Source organism: Chrysemys picta, chromosome 24 (assembly GCF_011386835.1).
Source record: "Chrysemys picta bellii isolate R12L10 chromosome 24, ASM1138683v2, whole genome shotgun sequence".
Lineage (NCBI taxonomy): Eukaryota > Metazoa > Chordata > Testudines > Emydidae > Chrysemys > Chrysemys picta.
Genome location: NC_088814.1, coordinates 7,341,981 through 7,362,753, shown reverse-complemented (window position 1 = coordinate 7,362,753; position 20,773 = coordinate 7,341,981). Strand labels below are relative to the sequence as shown.

Here is a 20,773-nt window from a genome sequence, read left to right as displayed (position 1 = left end):
TCCCAGGCAGCTGAATGTGGGGGGCCTGGAGGACCCCGAGGGGGGAATGTGGACTGTTCCCCGGGCCACCAGAGAGGCGGCCAGTGCAGCCTTTGCCCTGGCGTGGGGAGCATTAGCATGCCTGCACGGGTCTTGCAAGGAGAGGACGGGCTGCCTGTTCCCTTAGCCTAAAGCCGTGCTGAACTGAAAGGAAGGGGTGCTTAGCCGTCCGAGCCCCAGGCCTGTGGGTCTTGCTTACGGGGGTGCTGCAGAGGCAGCCGGGCCAGCACTGCTTCAGAGGGAGTGGAAGAGGAAGTCGACCGCCTGATGGTGGGGTTGCTCTGTCCCTCCTTAGCAGCGGGGCCGGCAGGACTGCAAGCTTGACCTGGCCGCCCTGTTTCCCACCCCCCCCCCATTGCAGCCCTGATGAGTTCGGGGGGACATGGGCTGTTGGGAGCCCTTAGGGGCCTAATGAGTGGAAACATGGTGGCAGATCCTCCACTGGTGCCATTGGGCGGCCTTGGTGCCTGGCCGAGTCGCACGTCAGCTGAGGATCTCGCTGTCGTGTGAGAGGGGCAGGATGGCCTCAGCGCTCCGGCAGGGATGGGAGTGTGTGTGTGTGTGGGGGGGGAGAAGTGAGGTGAATCTGTATGACCCCCACCGTGAGAGAGCCAGCTAGTGCCAGGTAGTTCAGCTCACCCCCAAATAGGGACATCTGCAGTACCTTGACGGACAGCTACCCCCTCCCCTGTTAGCTTCCAGCTTCGGGGGTGCCCCCTCTGAGACAGCAGATGCCCCATGCAGGAGCTGCCCCATGATGAGAGTTAATGGGACCTGGGATTTACTGTATTAGACGAACATACAGGCCCAGCTCCAGTGAGTGTCTTTGTTTTTTTCTTCCAGCTTTGAACAGCTGGTGGGATCAATACCTCGCCTCCGGCCTATTGTCTGGGGGAGGTGGAGGGGGTGTTATTGGCCTATAAATCCTCCTTCCCTCCCTTTTCTCCCTGGTTTTGTGTGTGTGAGAGCACGTGTGTCCGGCTTAGCTCATCTGTTCCATTTGGGACCTCCTTCGAATAAACCGAGAAAGGGACGGTTGGGGGGATTGGGTGAAGGTCTCCTAAGAGGTCACTCGGTTAGACTATAAAGAGCCTTTCCATTGTAAAAACGCACGGCCAGCAGCAGGCGGCGGGACGAAGTTCTGCGCTGATGCAAAATCTTCGAAATCCTTGATAAAATAAGCAACTTCTTGCAGAGCAAAGCAACTTTCTAGCCTGGCTGGATGACCTTCGAAAGGCCAGGTTTCTGACAGGCACAGAGATCAAGGGCTCCCACTCTGGCAAAAAATGCATGCAGGGTAAGACATGCATGGGGCCCGGACCATGCATGGGAGTTGCCAGCTGGAAAGATCATCTCTGGGCTATCCAAGTTGAAAGGGCCGTGCATCGCAGCATGCATGTTGCAAAGATCATGCGTGGAATGTATCCCGGGCTAGGTCTGCTCCTTGCGTTTATCTGCAAATGAGTAATCCTTGCATGACTTGCCTCACCCATACCTGATCCTTGTGCTTCTGCCTCTATGGGTGGCTGCAGTCCGGGGTGAACACGATGCCTGTTCCCCCACCCCCCCTATTCTGCACACTCCCCCAGCTCTGGCCCGGGCTGCACAAAAATGAAAGAGAAAATGTACTCCACATGGTCTCCTCAGTTTGTTGCTGGTTTCCCTGGTGACTGCATGGAAACTGACCGGCACAAGGGCTACAAGAAAACCTGGACCCCTTCTTTCCTTCATCTAGCATGAAAGAAGTGTCTCCCCCCCCCCCCAAGCCTCCAGGGCTTTGCGGCTTCAGGCTACAACTGGTATTGAGGTGTGAGTATAGCGGAGCAGGCAAAGACACCCTTGCCATGGGCTGTTAGCTTGCCAAGCAGACCTCTGCAGTAGTCAATTTTGTGCCCCTCACTCCATCTCTTGAAGGAGATGGGCAGATCTCAGCTTCTTCATGCTGGGTCTTACGTCTGGAGCTGCCGGTTCTTGCGGTTTGATCACGAGTCTCGTGATTTGGGGGAGGGAGCTGCGTGCTTGTAATTCCCCAGCTCCTGGACTCATGTGATTACATGAGAGCCTCCCCTTTCCTTTAAAAATGTACAAGTAAGTGTCTAGGGCTTGTTTACACGGCCATGTCTACTCTACAGTCAATGCAGTGCTGCGGCTATCCCTCTGTAGCACCGTAGTGTAGACGCTTCCTGCATTGATGGAAGTGATGTTTACATCAATGTGGGTAATCCACTTCCCCAAGCAGTGGTAGCTAGGACAACGGACGAATTCTTCCATCAACCTAGCTGCATCTACACCTTGGGTTAGCTCATAGTGACACCGCCTCGAGGTGTGAATTTTTCACACTCAGCTAACTTGCTCTACATTTTAAGTGTGGACCAGGCCACATAATTAGTTTGCAGCAAACTGGGGTATGCTGTGGTCTGCCTGCCATGGTCTAACTGTCCATGTGGACCCTCCTGACGTGCATTAACAGTCATTAATGTGCTTTGATCTAGTCCTCTTTGAAACAGGACAAATCAAAGCACATTAACCAGCTATTAATGCACATCAGCTGGATTTACGCAGTCAGTCAGTCCACCGGAGGCTAGTGCAAAGTAGATTCACGCCTCAACTTGCTGTGAATTGATTGGTTGTGTAGACCTATTAGCATAGCCTATGGGTCAGTGTGTGTTACGGGTCCCCCCCGCCCCTCAGTGCCTGATCTGCAGAGAATCTGAGTCTGTTACAGCCCAAGCTAGGGGATGCTAGCACTTTAGGTCAGGCTGTAGCGTCTCCAGCGTTTAGCCCTGCTTTGATACCTGGAGATCTTGGTGGTTGCTGAGAGAGCTTGAAAATGTGAGCCCTAAAGGCCTGAAAAGCAGAGGGTGGACAAAAGGGACCTAAAATGCATCGTATTTGGCTTAAAAACCTGAGATTTTTTTGTAATCTCATGATTTTTGGGGGCTGGGGCCTGACTCGTGATTTTTAAATGCTTGGGCTTGGCAGCGCAGAATACCTACAGCTCCTCGAGGGCGCGAGGCTCGCCGCAGTCGCGTCCATGCTGCAGAGAGTTGAGCACTCTGAGCGGAGAAGGAGTGCCCAGAGGTCGGCATCATGATGAGTATTTATTGTTTGTGTCACTGGAGCGACTCGGAACCCAGGACCCTGCTGTACAAACAGAACAATTCCATGTGATCTAGTGCCCGGGCAGTCCAGCCCTGCAGTGGGTTTTCAGGAGAGGGTGGCATGGCTGTGACTGTATCCGGGAAGGAGGTCCCAGGCATAGGGGACTAATAGGGCCAAGAGTGGAGGAAGGACAAGTAGGGAGCAGTTGGCCGAGCTGTTTGGGCAGAGGAGAGGGCAGCGAGGGACCGCTGGATTTCTTCCAAGAGAAGCCACCAGATATGGAGTGTGGCAGTTGGGTTTTGCACAGAGCATTGTAGCCCTAGGCCCTGCAAGGTACCAGGGCCCTGGCCAGCATCCAAAGAACCTCATCACTAGGGCCCTACCAAATTCACGGCCGTGAAAAACACGGCACGCACCGTGAAATCCGGTCTCCCTCCGTGAAATCTGGTCTTTTGTGTGCTTTTACCCTACACTGTACAGATTTCACAGGGGAGACCAGCGTTTCTCAAACTGGAGGTCCCAACCCAAAAGAGAGGCGCAGGGGGGTCGCAAGGTTATTGTAAGGGGGCTTGTGGTATTGCCGCCCTTACTTCTGCGCTGCCTTCAGAGCTGGGCGGCTGGAGAGTGGCGGCTGCTGGCCAAGGGCTCAGGTCTGCAGGCAGCAGCGCAGAAGTAAGGGTGGCAATGCCGCGACCCCCCCCTACAATAACCTTGCCCCGCCCCCCAACCTCCTTTTGGGTCGGGACCCCCACAGTTACAGCACCGTGACATTTCAGCTTGAAATATCTGAAATAATGAAACTGACGATTTTTAAAATTCCATGACCGTGAAATTGACCAAAACGGACAGTGAGTTTGCTAGGGCCTCCCTCACAGTGCTTTAACCCCGGTCCCTAGTCCTGGATGCTGTTCTGCAAATGAACCTTCTTTCCCCTGTCAGCAGCACTGTGCAGATGCTCCCTGTCCGTCGGCCAGGAGACCGACTCACCCCCTCCGTGCCGCCTTCCCCATCCTGCGCCTCCTGCAGCCGCGGGTGCCCATTGCAGTCAGGCCGAGGCCTTTGCCTGCCAAAGCCCTGCGGATAAAGGTCTCTCTGTGCTCTGAGCGTGGAGCTTCTCCGGGTCCTGGCAGCCAGTGAGAGAGAAGGGAATCCGAGCGCTATCCCCCCTGAGCGGATGTTGGGGGGTTGCTCTCGATGGACTCACTGGTTGGAATCCGCAGCTGCAGAGCTGGGTCTGTGAATGCAGCGAGGGAAGGGAACAAATGGCGGTTCGGAGGCTCTGCTGTGCCTGTTTAATCACAGGCCGCAGGGACCTGGGCTTGCTGCCTGGATGTTGCACTAGGTACCAGCAGACACGTGTGTGTGTGTGTGCGCCCAGGCACACACACACATGCGTGTACAGGCACGAGCGTGTGTGTGTGTGCGCATGTGAGCGTACGCGCTCGTGCGTGTGCACCCACGTTTCTATATGTGCACAAGTAGACGCATACTACACGCATACTCGTGTACGTGTGCCTGCTCATCTGTGTGCACTCACACGTGCACAAATACACATGTACTTGCGTGCAACGCCGTGTTGTTTGAGACTGTCTCACATGACCATCTCAGAAACAAACGAGGGGACCATAGCCTAAATGAACCTACTATGAGTTGCGTGCACCACTGGTTGGAAAATCGTACTGGGAGAGTAGTTCTCAATGGGTCACAGTCAAGCTGGAGGGGCATATCACAGGGGTTTGTCCTGAGTCTGGTTCTAGTCAATATCTTCATAAATGATTTGAATACGGGCTTAAGAGAGCACACACATGAAGTTTGCGGATGATACCAAGCTGGGAAGGGATGCAAGCGCTTTGAAGGACAGGATTAGAATTCAAAATGAGCTTGACAAACTGGAGAACTGGTCTGAAATAAATAGGATGCAATCCAGTAAGGACAAATGCAGGAATGATCAGTGGCAGAGATACACAATGGGAAGTGACGGCCTAGGAAGGAGGAGTACAAATGAAATATGAGTCAATAGTGTAATATTGTTTCCAAAAAAGCAAACATCATCCTAGGGCGTATTAGCAGGAGTGTCGTAAGCAAGACACGAGCAGTAATTCTTCCATTCTACTCAGCACTGCTAAGACCTCAGCTGAGGTGGTTGTATCCGGGTGTGGGCACCGCACTTCGGGAAAGACAATTGGAGAAAGTCCAGAGGCGAGCAACAAAAATGATGAAAGGCCTAGAAAATACGACTTACTAGAAAAGACTGAAACAAATGTGTGCACCGGAAAAGAGAAGACTGAGGGGGGACGCGAGAGTGATTTTCAAGTACGCAAAAGATTGTTATAAAGAGAAGATTTATAAATTGTTCTGCTTAACCACTGAGGATAGGACAAGAAGCAACGGGCTTAAATTGCAGCAAGGGAGGTTTAGGTTGGACATTAGGAAAAACTTCCTAACTGTCAGGGTGGTGAAGCATTGGAATAAATTGCCCAGGGAGGCTGTGGAATCTCCATCATTGGAGATTTTTAAGAGCAGGTTAGACAAACCCCTGTCAGGGATGGGTTAGATAATACTTAGTCCTGTCTCAGTGGATAGGACTGGACCAGATGGCCTCTGAAAGTCCCTTCCAGTCCTACATGTCTCTGATTCTATGCACACACACATTTCGGTATGTGCACATGTGTACACACGTGTGAACATGTGTACACACCCATGTGCACATGCACACCGATGAAGATTCATGCCCGAGGTAGACTCCATTCCTAGATCTCTTCCTGGGGGGTGGGGGCTGCACCCCGGGTCCATTCCGGGTGGGGACAAATATTCAGTTCCAGTTCTTCCCAGGGGATAGACAGCCTAGTAGAAACGTCTGCTTTTCTGCCCCTAGTCTGCTCTCCCTGCTGGACACATGCACGGGGAATTCCTGGCCTGAATGCGTGTGCTTTCCTCAGATGGCTGCCAGGCACGACTCCCCTGTGTGTGCTGTACCAGGAGCACTCGGAGAGCCGTTAACTCCCTAGCTGGGAGTGTTTGGCAGCTTGTGTGTGGGCTGGGCTGCTGGTACAGCTCGGTTTGATTCTCACATCCTCAGGGTAGGGAGGGTCTGCAGTGCACAGGGATCGTCCCCTCGTGGGAGAGGGGGGCCTGGCGGCTGGCAGGTCTCCTGCAATCATCAGGGCATCTGCGGTTCTGCTCTGTTTGGGTTACTTGGGAGAGTAACACGGAGCAAGACTTTAGCCCCACGGCTGCCCTAGGACCCAGGTCAGGGCCTGTGTTGTGCCTCCACAGGCTGTGGTCCTGCTCTCGTTCATTAGCTAACTGGGGCAGGGGGATGGGCCGGAGACAGCTGCGGAAGCTGTTGATTCTTTGCCGGTACCAGAAAGTCTCCTCTTGACTTCGGAGCAGGCTGTATCCGGTGCTTGTCTGGGGCTGGTTCTGGGCTGGGCTCCGTTGACCCAGGAGACGTAACAGCGGCGTCTGACCCTGCGTAGTTAACCCCCGTCGCGCCGTTCCCCAGCGCTCCCTCTTCCTGGAGCTGCAGACTCCCCCCTCCCTCAGGACTAGGCTCCGACGCCAACTGGTGTCATATCAGCCGCCAGATGGTCACGACTTCTAGTCACTAGTGAGCGGGCTGGGTACGAACCTGCCTCTGACAAACCCTGCGACTCCCTGCCAGAGACCCCCTGACCTACTTCCTGGCTTTTAATTATAAGGCTCAAAGGTCCTCCTCCATGAGGAATGGCCGTGCCTGCTTCTCTCATAGACTCATAGACTTTAAGGTCAGAAGGGACCATTATGATCTTCTAGTCTGACCTCCTGCACAACGCAGGCCACAGAATCTCCCCCACCCACTCTTGGAACAAACCCCTAACCTATGTCTGAGTTATTGAAGTCCTCAACTTGTGGTTTAAAGACTTCTAGGTACAGAGAATCCTCCAGCAAGTGACCCGTGCCCCATGCTGCAGAGAGGAGCAGAACCCCTGGGGGACAGGGTTGTCCTCCTGCCAGAGGTGCCCTGCCAGGGCCATGCCCAGTCGGCTATGGGGAAAGGGGAAACTGCCGGGTACCAGGCTGAGAGCAGGAAATCCCCATGGCAGGAGAAGAGGCCATGCGTTGGGATTGGAAAGAGAGTTTTCTAGATGAGTAAATACCAGGGCATGGATCTGCCTGTCTCAGCTTTTTCTCTGTCTAGCTATCTAATCCCGAGTGTACACATCTCTCTGTCTATCCCCATGCACCACAGCTTCCCCCAGCCCCGCCTGCCCTGTGCGGCTCCCGGCACCCCCGCCCCCTCCAGCAGCCTGCAGATCCCGGGTGCTGGGTACCACAGTGGCGGGTGCCGCGCTCTCCCCACCCCTCTCGCCTCTCACGCTCACTCCAGCCTGTAATCGAGCCCCGCAGGCTGTCGCAGGAGAAACGAAGCGTGAAAACTCTTCCCCGTGAAGCCCGGGACAGTGCTAATTAATCTGCCAGCGCGGCCGTCTGCCTGCCACCACCCGGGCCTCCCCAGCACGCCCGTCACCTGCAAAGCCTGGGAACGACATGCCTGCTTGGTGTGTCCCCCGCCATCCTTCTAGCTCCACTCAGGCAGCGTGGGGTCCCCTCCAGGATGAGGGATCCACCCCATAGCCTGCCCCCGAGATCTAACTTCAAGGGAAGGTCCCATTTCCAGCTCCTCCATCCCTTCCTCCCACCCTCTGCAGTCCTGCCCTGTCAGCATCTTCCGCTTGACTCCGTTCCAGCTTGGGTCCTCCACGGCCCCTGCCCCGCTCCCACACCGCCCATCCACGCCCAACCCTGGGCACGGACCTCCTCTGGGTGCCATGGCGGAGAGCCGGGGAGGCAGGACCCCAAGCCAAACATGCTGGGGGTTGTAGTAATCCAGGGATAGCCGCTTGAAACTGACCCATTGGGTGGGTGCTCCCTGGCACCCTGATCTCAGAGAGAGCCCTGGCATGGGTACCCTACTCTGGGTGGCACTTAGGAGCCTTTTAGCTCAGGCTGGCTTGGGCAACGTTCTGGGGACCTTTGGCACCATGAGTGTGGAGGACACTTGTCAGGAAAGCTCTGCTGGAATCTTCCAGGTTTTCCTCAAATTTCCACCCTCCACCCATCCAGGCTGCATCATGAGACACACGGACAGAGAGTGCCTCGCCCAGGGGAATTGGGGTGCGCCACCTGGCAGGGTCCTGGCCTAATGCTGGGTTCTAGGCCCCCCTCTATCGCTGACCAGCTCAGCCGCTTTGGAGAAATCACTTCCCCTCTATCGTGTCCATGTAGAGTGTCCGCGCACCTCCTGGGCAGCTTTTTACTTGGAGGATAGGGCTTCACTGCAAAGCCAAGGTGGGTTTGGAACTTGGCTTCGCTAACTTGGATTAAAATAGCAGTGTAAACTGCCCTTGTGTGTGCATACAGCTCCTAGCACAGTGGGAATCTGATCTCAGTGTGCGTACAGCTCCTAGCACGGTGGGGATCTGATCTCAGTGTGTGTACAGCTGTTAGCATGGTGGGGATCTGATCTCTGTGTGTGCGTACGGCTCCTAGCACGGTGGGGATCTGATCTGTGTGTGCGTACAGCTCCTAGCATGGCTGGGATCTGATCTGTGTGTGCGTACGGCTCCTAGCACGGTGGGGATCTGATCTGTGTGTGCGTACAGCTCCTAGCATGGCTGGGATCTGATCTGTGTGTGCGTACAGCTCCTAGCACGGTGGACATTTGATCTGTGTGTGTGCGTACAGCTCCTAGCACGGTGGGCATCTGATCTCTGTATGCGTACAGCTCCTAACACGTTGGGGATTGGATCTCTGTGTGCGTACAGCTCCTAGCACAGTGAGGATCTGATCTCTGTGTGCGTACAGCTCCTAGCATGCTGGGCCTCTGATCTCAGTGTGTGTACAGCTCATAGCATGGTGGGGATCTGATCTGTGTGTGCGTACAGCTCCTAGCATTTCTGGGATCTGATCTCTGTGTGTGTACAGCTCCTAGCACGGTGGGGATCTGATCTCAGTGCGTACAGCTCCTAGCACGGCTGGGATCTGATCTCTGTGTGTGTACAGCTCCTAGCATGGTGGGGATCTGATCTCAGTGTGCGTACAGCTCCTAGCACGGTGGGGATCTGATCTCAGTGCGTACAGCTCCTAGCATTTCTGGGATCTGATCTCTGTGTGTGTACAGCTCCTAGCATGGTGGGGATCTGATCTCAGTGTGTGTACAGCTCCTAGCACGGTGGGGATCTGATCTCAGTGTGTGTACAGCTCCTCGCACTGTGGGGATCTGGTCTCCGTCAGGGTCTCTACATGCTACTGTAAGTTAAGTAATAATTTTTTTAGTTCATTGGCCACTTGCCGAGGTGACGCTTGCGAAAGGGCCTCTGCCTTCCAAGCTGGCACCCGTTGCCAGAGTCAGCGAGGGCCGGCAACGGCCGTGGGTGCTGCTGGCATCCGGGAATGGACTTGAAGCTGGCAGGAGAATGGCAGAGGCAATGCAAGGCAGCTAATGGAAATCTTTCAGGCCTTATGAGCCCCGAATGGTGCCAGAGGAGGGGGTGGGGGCTGGGAATTACTAGGAGCTAAACGTTTGCTTCAGAGCCGTTCCATCCAAACCCCCTACTCCAGGTCTTCTCCACAGAACGGGATCGGGGCCCATAGGCAAGCTGGGGTGGGACTTGCAGGTGGGATTCCACCTGCCCTATATGACGGTTCCCTCTAGAGCCAGGAAAGATTGGGGACGTATTGGGGGTGGATTTAGCCCCTCAATCCTTGATGAGGGGACTCAGTACATGTCCTCTGCCCTGCAGCCAGGTGCTTGGACCCCCAACATGGGTAGAAATGCCTGGACAGGCTTGATTTCTACCTGCTGCACCTAGTGGGCCGCTGGAGCTCCAAGGTGTCTGTGCTAACGGGGGTGAGGGGTTCCCTCTGCACATGGGGCATGGTCCTCTCTGGTCTCCCCTCAGCTGTTTGCTCCCCTACCCCCAAAGCCTGCTGGGATGGACGCCAGGCCAGGCCCCTGCTGTGGGTGAAGGCGCCAGGGCCCTTGCTTGGCACGGGCAGGGCCTGCGAGCGAAAGGCCAGGGGAGTGCGGCATCTCTGCACGGCCCCACATTGCAACCCGATCCGCCTGCTGGCATTGCCTACAAAACCCAGGTGCCCCCCTGAACAGCCAATCAGCCGCTGACAGGCTCACGGTGCCAGGGGCGGGAGGGGCCAGGCAGCCATGGGACCCACCGGGCGATCCCATTCCTATTGTAATTTCAGACGTGGGGCCGGGAGGAGAATACCTTGTCATTTATTCATGATTACATGGGTTCTTGGTAACCGGAGCCTCGGAGCATTCAAAGGGCAGCTCGCAGCGGGGGAGATCGGTCGCTGTGAACCCAGCCGAGCCCTGGGGCTTTGCGTCCGGCGCTTTCTGGGAGCCCCAGCGTCATGTGGGTTGTGCTGAGGCAGGGTGGTCCGGTGGGGAGGAACCAGGACACCTGGGTTCTATTCCAGGCCCTGCCCTTGGGCATGTCATTTCAGCCCAGGTCCTCCCATGTATCCAGATGCCTAACTCCCCTTGATTTCCAGGGTGTCAATGGGCGTTAGGGAGCCCTGAATCCCTTTGAGGACCCAGGCGGTCTCTCAGTGGCACTGTTCCCCCTCCCACCCTTTGTCGCCCTTGTGCAGTTGGATTGTAAGTTCCTGGCAGCAGGGGCCTGGCTCTCAGCTGGGCCCTGCAGGGGCTCTGGTAATGGGCACAGTCGCCGGAGATCCTCACAGAACCCCGTTCCTTACGGGCGGGGCGCCGAGAAGTGGGGGGATCAGCCTGAGGCCACACAGGGATTCGGGAGCTAACCCCACAGCCAGTGCTTCAAGCCCAAGGCCCAGCCGCCCACTAGGTTGCCACGGTGACACTTCGGGCCTTGTAATTGTGGGGAGCCCTTCACCTCTGCGGTGAGGCACTGAGGTCATGGGACACCCCAGCTTGGGAGTAGGGGCCACAGGCTTAGCTGCTGTAGGGCTGTATGGGAAGAGGGAGCCATCCCCTCGCCTGCCAATGGGGGTGCCGGGTCCCCTCTCCTCCCCGGCTCCCCCCTCGCCGGAGGCACCCCTAACGCCCCCCTCTTGGCTCCACACAGGTGTTCAGCACCTATTCCAACGAGGACTACGACCGCCGGAACGAGGATGTGGACCCCATGGCTGCCTCGGCCGAGTACGAGCTGGAGAAGCGGGTGGAGAGGCTAGACCTCTTCCCGGTGGAGCTGGAGAAAGGTGAGGAAGGAAGAGGCTGGCACTGCCCGGGCTGCGGGGGGCTCTCCCTGCTGGCACTGGGGAGGCTAAGGGCCGGATACTCAGTGACCCCGTCCCTGGGCTTGGGGCTAGGATGGGGGGAGAGGTTATGGGGGCCTGGAGCCAGCTGTTCTCTGCATCCCCCCACATGCACACTCATCCCCCTATCCTCACACATGCACACACTTGCACATTCATCCCTCACACACTCATCCCCACATGTTCATCCACATCCACTTGCACACTCATATACACCCCCATGCACTCGCACACTCATGCACACGCTTCCCCATGCACTCACATGCACACATACTCCCCCACGCAGCTGCACACTCACACACACACTCCACGTTGAACTCACACACTCATACGCACACTGTCCCATGCACTCGCACACACATCCACACACTTGCACACTCATCCATCCACCTACTCACTGATTCATCCCCTGCACAGTTGTACACACAGCTTCACACACTCATCCCACATACACACTCAGGCACCCATCCCCTCGCGCACATGTGCACACTCAGCCTCCCTGCACTCACCCCCTCATCCCCACCCCCTCACCCCTCCCACATACACAAAGCTGCTCACTCGTTTGCGGTTCTCACGTGTTCACCTCACACGCTTGTTCCCTTCATGCACTCAAAGCATTCAGTGACTCAGACACAGCCTCTGTCCCATCCTCGTGCACACTCATTCCTCTCTCAAACACATACAGACCCCGGCACACTAATTCACACACATCTGGACACGCACACATTCTTGCACACCCATTAACACCCATGCTTACACACACATGGCTGTGTGCACACACATAGAGGTCACACATACACACCTCCTTGCACACTAACTCAGACACAAACATCTGTACATACAAATACAGACACCCCCCTGTGTGTGTACACGCATGCCTGTGCTGCACACCAATCTGCACATGTACCCCTCCATACACACCTGCCTGCATTCATACACCCTGGTTCACACACATAGCCTGCACACCCACGTATGCACACATTCCACTGTACACCCCCCCCAGTTCACACACACACCCTACACAGTCACTCATACACACACACCAGTTAACACACATACCTTGCACACTCACTCATACACACACACACCACTGCACACACACACACACCAGTTCACACACATACCCTGCACGCGCGCGCACACACACACACCAGTTCACACACATACTGTGCACACCCACTCACTGAGTGTAAGTGAATGCACTAGTGAAAGGCTCTCCTCTCTGCCCCTGCGGGATGCTCTGAGAAGCAGGCCAGGGCGGGGCCAGGGTAGCTCAGAGATGGCATCTGCCCAGCAGGCCGCAGCTGGTACGAATGCAAACAGGATGCTGCGGTGCTTTCGACGGGCGAGAGACAGCACGTTGCCAAGCCTGTGTGTGGTGCGTCGGTTCCTCCCCCTCTCAGCACTGAGCTCGCCCTGGGAGGGATCGACAGGGAAGAGGGTTCGAGGCTGGGGTGGGACTCACGTGTGGAAGATCCTGGGAGGAAGAGAAGCTTGAGGGGGCTTGACTAAGGGATGAGGCTCCTAGGGGGATCAGTCCACAGCAAGGGGCGCATGGGGGAACCAAGCAGCTGGAGGAAATGCTGCCCCCCTGGGTCATTGGGCTGCAGGAGCTCAGAGGGTCAGGTTAGCAGGGGTGGAGAATGTTTGCAGCACTGGTCGGTAGCTAAGATCCGTGCCACAAGGGGCACTAACCGCCGTGTTTCTGGACATAAGCCGACCCCCTGGGGGCTGGGGATTTGCATCATGGCAAAGCGCAAGGCCCAGGGGGCAGGAAATCTCGCCTCGCTCTGAAGCATCAGGCGTTGGTTGCTAATGGAGGCAGGATACCGGGGTGGATGGGCCAGCGTTTGGATCCGGTCAGGCTACGAAAGCGAATGTTGTGATGTGTCTTACGGTAGAACCCAGGTTCCCCAACTCAGCCCTAGGCACCTGCCCTGCTGGGCCTAGGTTCTAAGCCGGTATTTCAGGAGGCTAGCTGGCCCCAAACTCTGATATTGCAGGGAAGCCAGGCTATGGGACTTCGATGTGCCGGCGGGTGTGATCTGGCACTGCCCGTCCTGGGCGCTCTTCTTCACACTGACTCGTTCCTTTGGTTTCCTCTCTCTCACACAGTCATTCACCCTCCCACGCGTGCTACCGCCCGTAATTTAGCTGCCATCTGTCCTTGCCTCTCGCTGTAATAAACACTGTTCTTCTCTCCTGCTACTTCCTCGCTTTCCTCCTGCCCCCGGGGCCAGTCCTGGCAAGCGCCGGAGCCCTCCGTGCTGGGCCCCTTTGCCCATCCCTGCTGCCCCGGTGCTCGCCGGCCCCAGTTCGCCGGGCGTAGTTGTTGGGGTGACTGGAGAGAGGGGAGAGCGCCGGCCTGGCTCGGAGGCCCCAAGCGGCGGCCCACGCGACCCCGTGAGGACCCGGGTCTCTCTCTCTTGCAGACTCCGAGGGGCTGGGCATCAGTATTATCGGGATGGGCGCCGGAGCGGACATGGGCCTGGAGAAGCTCGGCATCTTTGTCAAGACGGTGACGGACGGGGGAGCGGCTCACCGGGACGGCAGGTAAGCCTGGGGACGTCGGCGACTCTCAGGCCAGAAGGGAGCACCGCAACCCCACAGAAGCTGGCGGCGGGGCTAGGAGCTGAATCCAGAGCTCATGAGTCTCAAAACCAGAGTCTTAATCCCAAAACTGAGCATCCTACTATAATGCTCAGCTCCAGAATACACGGACCTACGCCCCCTCCAACACACACGCTTTACGATCAGTCTGTTTGTTCCCTTCACTCCCAGCAGGGGGCGCTGTAGGGAGCAGGGCAGGAGCACTGGCTGTGGGGGGGTGGAGCTCCCAGCTACTCCAGTTCTCACCTCTCCCAGCAGGGGGCGCTGTAGGGAGCAGGGCAGGGGCTCTGGCTGTTGGGGGGAGCTCCCAGCTACTCCAGTCCCCACCTCTCCCAGCAGGGGGCGCTGTAGGGAGCAGGGCAGGAGTGCTAGCTGTGAGGGGTGGAGCTGCCAGCTACTCCAGTCCCCACCTCTCCCAGCAGGGGGCGCTGTAGGGAGCAGGGCAGGAGCACTGGCTGTGAGGGGGGTGGAGCTCCCAGCTACTCCAGTCCCCACCTCTCCCAGCAGGGGGCGCTGTAGGGAGCAGGGCAGGAGTGCTAGCTGTGAGGGGTGGAGCTGCCAGCTACTCCAGTCCCCACCTCTCCCAGCAGGGGGCGCTGTAGGGAGCAGGGCAGGAGCACTGGCTGTGAGGGGGGTGGAGCTGCCAGCTACTCCAGTCCCCACCTCTCCCAGCAGGGGGCGCTGTAGGGAGCAGGGCAGGAGCACTGGCTGTGAGGGGGGTGGAGCTCCCAGCTACTCCAGTCCCCACCTCTCCCAGCAGGGGGCGCTGTAGGGAGCAGGGCAGGAGTGCTAGCTGTGAGGGGGGTGGAGCTCCCAGCTACTCCAGTCCCCACCTCTCCCAGCAGGGGGCGCTGTAGGGAGCAGGGCAGGAGCACTGGCTGTGAGGGGGGTGGAGCTCCCAGCTACTCCAGTCCCCACCTCTCCCAGCAGGGGGCGCTGTAGGGAGCAGGGCAGGAGTGCTAGCTGTGAGGGGGGTGGAGCTCCCAGCTACTCCAGTCCCCACCTCTCCCAGCAGGGGGCGCTGTAGGGAGCAGGGCAGGGGCTCTGGTTGTTGGGGGATCTCCCGGCTACGTCCAGTCCCAGGCTCTCCCTTTTGGAATTATTGAAATTTTGGCTGCAGACAAAACTTTGTGTATTTTGAAACTGATCCTAAGGGTGTGGTTGGGAGCTTGTGTATATTGCACACCAGTCTGCTGGTGTGGTTTGTGTGTGTGTGTGTGTGTGTGTGTATGTGTGTGTGTGTGTGTGAAGGGGTGGGCTGGCTATTGTTGTATCTATCGGCTTTGCGTTGCTCTTTATTTAGCTTTGTAGTGTGTGTACACATGCTGCTTTTTGCATTGTGTGCTAGTTGCGTTAGTGTGTGTGTGTGTGTGTGTGTGACAGTAGTTGTGTATGTGCAGCTTGTGAGTTGCAAATGAGTTGCTAACAAAGCCCTGTTGTGTTAATTATTCACTGTATCTAGGCTGCTTGTGCCTGCCGTCTGAGTTGCGTACCATTGGCATGGTAGACAAGCCTGTGTGTATCCCTGTTGTGCATATTGTTCTGTGTATATCTATGCTAGTTGTGTGGTTGTAGATGCAGAATTGCCAACCCCCAAGCATTCCAAAATCACCATCAGGCCTCCAAAAATCATGAAATTGGCTTTAAAGTCATGAGATTTTTAAAAAATAAAAAAACTTCTTATATTGGCCTTCTTATTGGCCTCCTTGGCGGGAGTAGCATTTTCAAGCTCTTCGCTGCAACCGGAGGAGCTAGAAATTCACTTTGTTGTTACAAATGAGATTCAAACACAATCACCTGACTCCAGGGGCTGGGGCTTTCAGAAAGAGAACTAACTCCTGCAAGACTCGGCACTGTAGTCTGTAGGTCTCTGTGTTAGTGTGTGCTGCGGCTGCTGTGTACCGTGTTCTCCATGTGCTCATGGTGAGTTGCAAGGCACGTGTCGGTGCGTGTGCTGTTTGCATCTATAACGTATTTCCGTATTCATTTCAATGGTGCTGACTTGGAGGGCTTCACGATACACATAACTCCCTCCCAGAAGGGTCTCTAGGGAGAGCTCAATCAGACAATCTTTTCCCAGCCTACTTCAGCGCAGCCCAAACAAGCAAATGCAGGAGGGTCTCGGCTGGATTTTCCGTTCCCCGGCAACTTGGGCTGCCACTGACACCCGTGCAAAGTGGGTATGTTCTGATCTCTGGTTGCCTCGCCAGATTACCAGTGCTACTGTGTGTGGGGACACTGACATGGATTTCAACTGGGTTTAGAACGGGTCAGTTTGCACCGGTAAAGCTAAACCTACATAGGCCAGCTATAAAGTGATGGCAACTCAATCACACACCAGTAGACAACACACACACACACACACACAAAATATACACTCACCCCATTTGCAAGTAAATACATTGAACCATGTACAAATACACTAAGAAACCCATGCAAACCCCCAGTGCAAACACAGCCACCCACGCACACACACACAGAAAAGACAGGCTTATGCTCCAACACATCCACTTACGCTCACACACACGCACCTACTCAGAAACACAATCACAACCACAAAAAGCTGGACCAGTTTTGACCAAATTGGTGCAAAACCAGCGTGGTTACAGGTAGACCAGCTCTCGCTTCGTACGGGGGTCCATGGTGGAACGAATCACAGAGACAACAAAGGATCCAGCCCAGAGACACAATCAGGCCCACAATCACACCAGCAGGAATTGGGAAATCACAGCGAGTTTCACAATGAAAGGTTCTGCAGAGCAAAGGGGAAACGTCGAGACACAAACGTCAGTCTCGGTGGCCTGATCAGATTAGCCCAGTGGGGGCTGTCTGTACGTGTTATGTTGTGTGTTGGTGTGTATGTGTGTTAGGGGAGTTGTATGAATATACATTTGTACCCCTTTAGGCGGGAGCTGTGGACTGCCATTTCCAGGGCCAGGTCACCACGCCACTCACTCAACTTCAGCTTGGCTCTGTCATGGTCTAATACTTAGTCCGGCCAGGAGTGTAGGGGATGGGACTAGATGACGTCTCGAGGTCCCTTCCAGTCCTACGATTCTATGATTGGGCCGAGCCAAACCTGAGTCGTACTGTGACCTGGTGCTTAAACGCAGTAGAGCCATGGCCGACATGCCCCTCTTCCCCGCAGCTCCGCAGCGTGTGCCTTGGAGTATATTTTTTGGTATATATGTGTGTGTTTATGTTGCTGACTCTGTATTTGTGCGACTATAAGTGGAGGTGTTTGCACATGGGTGTGTATTTCTGTGGGAGTGCTTGTGTAGGGATGGGTGTGTTTGCATGGGGGGGCTGCCTACATGGGTATGGGTGTGTGTGTATTTGTGTATGGGTGTGTGTTTTATGTACGTGGGCGTGTCCGTTGTGTTTATGGATGTGTTTGTTACTGGGGGGGCACATAGGGGGTGTATGATGTGCATGGGTGGGTGTGTATTTGCGTATGGGTGTGCGGGTGTTTGTGTGTGGGCATGTCTGTTGTGTTTCTGGGTGTGTTTTGCACTGGGGGTGCATAGGGGGTGTATGATGTGCATGGATGGGTGTGCATTTGCGTATGGGTGTGCGGGTGTTTGTGTGTGTGCGTGTCTGTTGTGTTTCTGGGTGTGTTTGTGCACTGGGGAGTGCATAGGGGGTGTATGGGTGTGTATTTGCATATGGGTGTGTGGGTGTTTGTGTGTGGGTGTGTCTGTTGTGTTTCTGGGTGTGTTTTGCACTGGGGGTGCATAGGGGGTGTATGAGGTGCATGGGTGGGTGTGTATTTGCGTATGGGTGTGCGGGTGTTTGTGTGTGGGCGTCTGTTGTGTTTCTGGGTGTGTTTGTGCACTGGGGGTGCATAGGGGGTGTATGATGTGCATGGGTGCGTGTGCATTTGTGTATGGGTGTGTGGGTGTTTGTGTGTGGGTGTGTCCGTTGTGTTTGCACACTGGCGGGTGCATGCCCAGAGCAGGCTGCAGACAGTGGATGGCCCCGAACACCGTTAATTAAGCCGCCAGGACAAAGTGGCTAGCAGGGAGTGTGAGCTCCTAGCCCCATGCAGGGGTGCGGTGACAGCTCTGTGTGTGTTTTCGATCCACTCGTGGGGCAGGGACAAGCACAGACTCGGTCAGGGCTTTGAGGTGAGAGAACATCCCAGGCTGGGGTTTGGGGATCTCAGGTACACGAGAGCTCCCCAGCGCTGCCTGATGCCTGGGCCCCATCAGGGGTGTCACTGCCCATGCTGGGGGCCGACACTAGTTTATAGCATGGACACCCCCCGTCCAGTCCCAGGGAACATCACTGACCTATACGAGGGATCCCGGCTCAGGAGCCAGCATGGGGAGAATGCCCCAAGCCCCCGTGCCCCACTCCAGGCCAGGCTAGGGCTGGCAGATCTGTGGGGTCGCCATCCCACTCCCCCCCCCCAACTCTCTCGGTCTCAGCAGTGGGAGGACCGTGTGCCCGGCTTGGCTGCCTGGCTCTGACAACCGCATTCATCCTCCGTCTGTCAGCCGGGAGCTGCCCGGGATACCTCCGTGGCAAGGCCCAGGGCCTGGCCCCCAGGATAACGGCCCTCGCCGCTCCCCGAGGGAGGGAGAGGCGAGCCTGTCCTGAGGGGGCAGAAGGGGGAAAGTGGGGTGAGTGCCTCCGGGGTGAGGTGGGGGATGGGGCTGGCTTTACAGTTTGTGCTTCCCCCAAGGAGGCTGTTCTGGGAGGCCCCACCCATCCTAGCAGGCTCTTCCGCCCCACACATCCTTCCCAGACCAGCCTGATCCAGCCCAGGGCCGTCCCGCCCCTCAGCTCCCCCTTTGGCCGTGGGCTCTGGGGCTCCCAGATACCGCTTCTCCCTGGAGGGATAGGCGGGCGGTAGAGGCGGCGGGGACACAAGGATGCTGTACCCTCGTGAGGCAGGGGCGGTGGGAGAGGGCCAGGGTGCTGGCATGGCTGGGGCATGGGGGGCACAGCTTGATGGCCGGTTCACCCCCTCTGCTGCCGGGCAGGCTTGGGGCCCAGTACAGTCCTGGCACCATCTCAGAGCCTCTCTGCGGCCTTGCTCTGTGTGTGCCACTTAATCTAGCAACCGGGAGTTCCTCCCCCGACCGCGCTGGCCATCCCCGGCTTCCTGAGCACGGGGAGCAATGTTCCTTCCTCTTTCCACTACACAACATAATCTCCGATTAACCCTTTCCAGTGTGGGGAGGAGGGGCGAACCCCAGGAGACAGAGGCCTTGTTGGAAGCAGATGGCACAGCACTGGGGTGATTTAGCTGCAGTTACGCTATCTGGGAAGGGCAATTGGCCCTCATGCTTCAGGGCGTCATCTGATCACCAGACGGGCAGGGATCAGGAAGGAAATCTCCCTACAGGGCAACATGGGGGTGTTGATTTTATGCCTTCCGGTGCAACATCCGTAATTGGGCACTGTGGGAGGCAGGGTGCCAGACTACACGGAGAATTGCCAGCTTCAGTGTGGCAGGAGACACGACGGTGAATTAGACGGGCCAGTGATTTGATCCCATATTGCAGGTGCCAGGATAGGGGACTGGATGGGCCAATGGGCAGACCTAGGTTGGCAAGAGATCTGGGGGGGTTGGGAGGGCACCATCAGCTCAGACAGCTCGTGGGCCTGTACTGATCTGGAACACTGCCCCCAAGCCCACCGCACCCTCTGCCAAAGGCCCCTCCCTCCCTTTCCGTCTCTCACTCGCCTTCTCCCTTCCGTAGGATCCAGGTGAATGACCTCATCGTGGAGGTGGACGGTACCAGCCTGGTGGGTGTGACCCAGAGCTTCGCGGCCTCCGTGCTGAGGAACACCAAGGGTAGAGTCCGGTAGGGGAACGGCGTGCAGCCTGCTTGCCATGAGATGGGAAACACGACGGTCAGGGGGCCCCAGGGGAGCAGACCACACGGCTCAGAGCCCGGCTGGTGGGCACCCCAGGGGAGGCTGTGCTGGGATATGCCACTTCCTGCCGCCGGCAAAGTGGAGTCTTTGATCTTCCCTAGTCTGGCCCCCTGGGTGTAAACATGGTGTCTCCACCCACTTTTGTGTTGGGTTTGCTCCCCAGTTGGGTGGGAAGGGTATAAAAGGGGGTGATGCTCTAGCCAGGCCCCACCCACTCTCCAAAGCCCCGCCCCACAATTCCAGACAAGCTGGATGTTTCTTTTTCAACAACCAGCAATGACCTAGTTAACATTTTAAATGTCATCATTACACTTCAGAGTCAACACCCCCCACTGCAATTCATGGGGACCGTTTACACCTCTCCGAGCCATTAGGCCAAGTTGGAAGGTGAATCTAAACTGCCCTGCCCTTCTCCCCACCCTCTTTAGTGTGTAAACGACACTAACACAGGCGAACCCGTTGTCTCGGCTGCCTGGAGTCTTGGACTAGGCTGCTGGGAAGGGCTGGTCCCGTTCTCCGCCTGTTTCAATTTACTGGAGGCAGGAACGTGGTTGGGTTTGATTGTCACCCGCTACTAGGATCCTCTGCTTGTGCCATCCCAAGGGGTCGTGATGCCACAACCAGGAAGGTGGGCTCGACCCTGCCAGCACCCTGGTAACCATGCTGGCATCAGCGGTGTCGTGCCTGCGGGCGAGAGGGGAATCCAGCGGGCATGGGAATACGAGATTGCTTGAAAATGGACGTTGCCCCAGCTTTGAGCCCAGCTCCTGAGATTCTGCGCTGGGCCTCCTGGAGCAGGGCTGCCTAGGCCTAGTGCTTCCCTCTGCATGGGGTG

The 20,773-nt window shown here is 56.5% G+C and overlaps 1 protein-coding gene across 1 annotated transcript in view; it reads left to right on the top strand.

Annotated features, from left to right (window-relative positions):
* Positions 1–20,773, top strand: part of PPP1R9B (protein phosphatase 1 regulatory subunit 9B) — a 91,717-nt gene that overhangs the window by 10,239 nt on the left and 60,705 nt on the right. Inside the window, exons 2-4 of the mRNA XM_065578065.1 lie at positions 11,250–11,382; positions 13,872–13,992; positions 19,761–19,865. Coding sequence (XP_065434137.1) covers positions 11,250–11,382; positions 13,872–13,992; positions 19,761–19,865 — 359 coding nt within the window. The remainder of the gene's footprint in view (positions 1–11,249; positions 11,383–13,871; positions 13,993–19,760; positions 19,866–20,773) is intronic.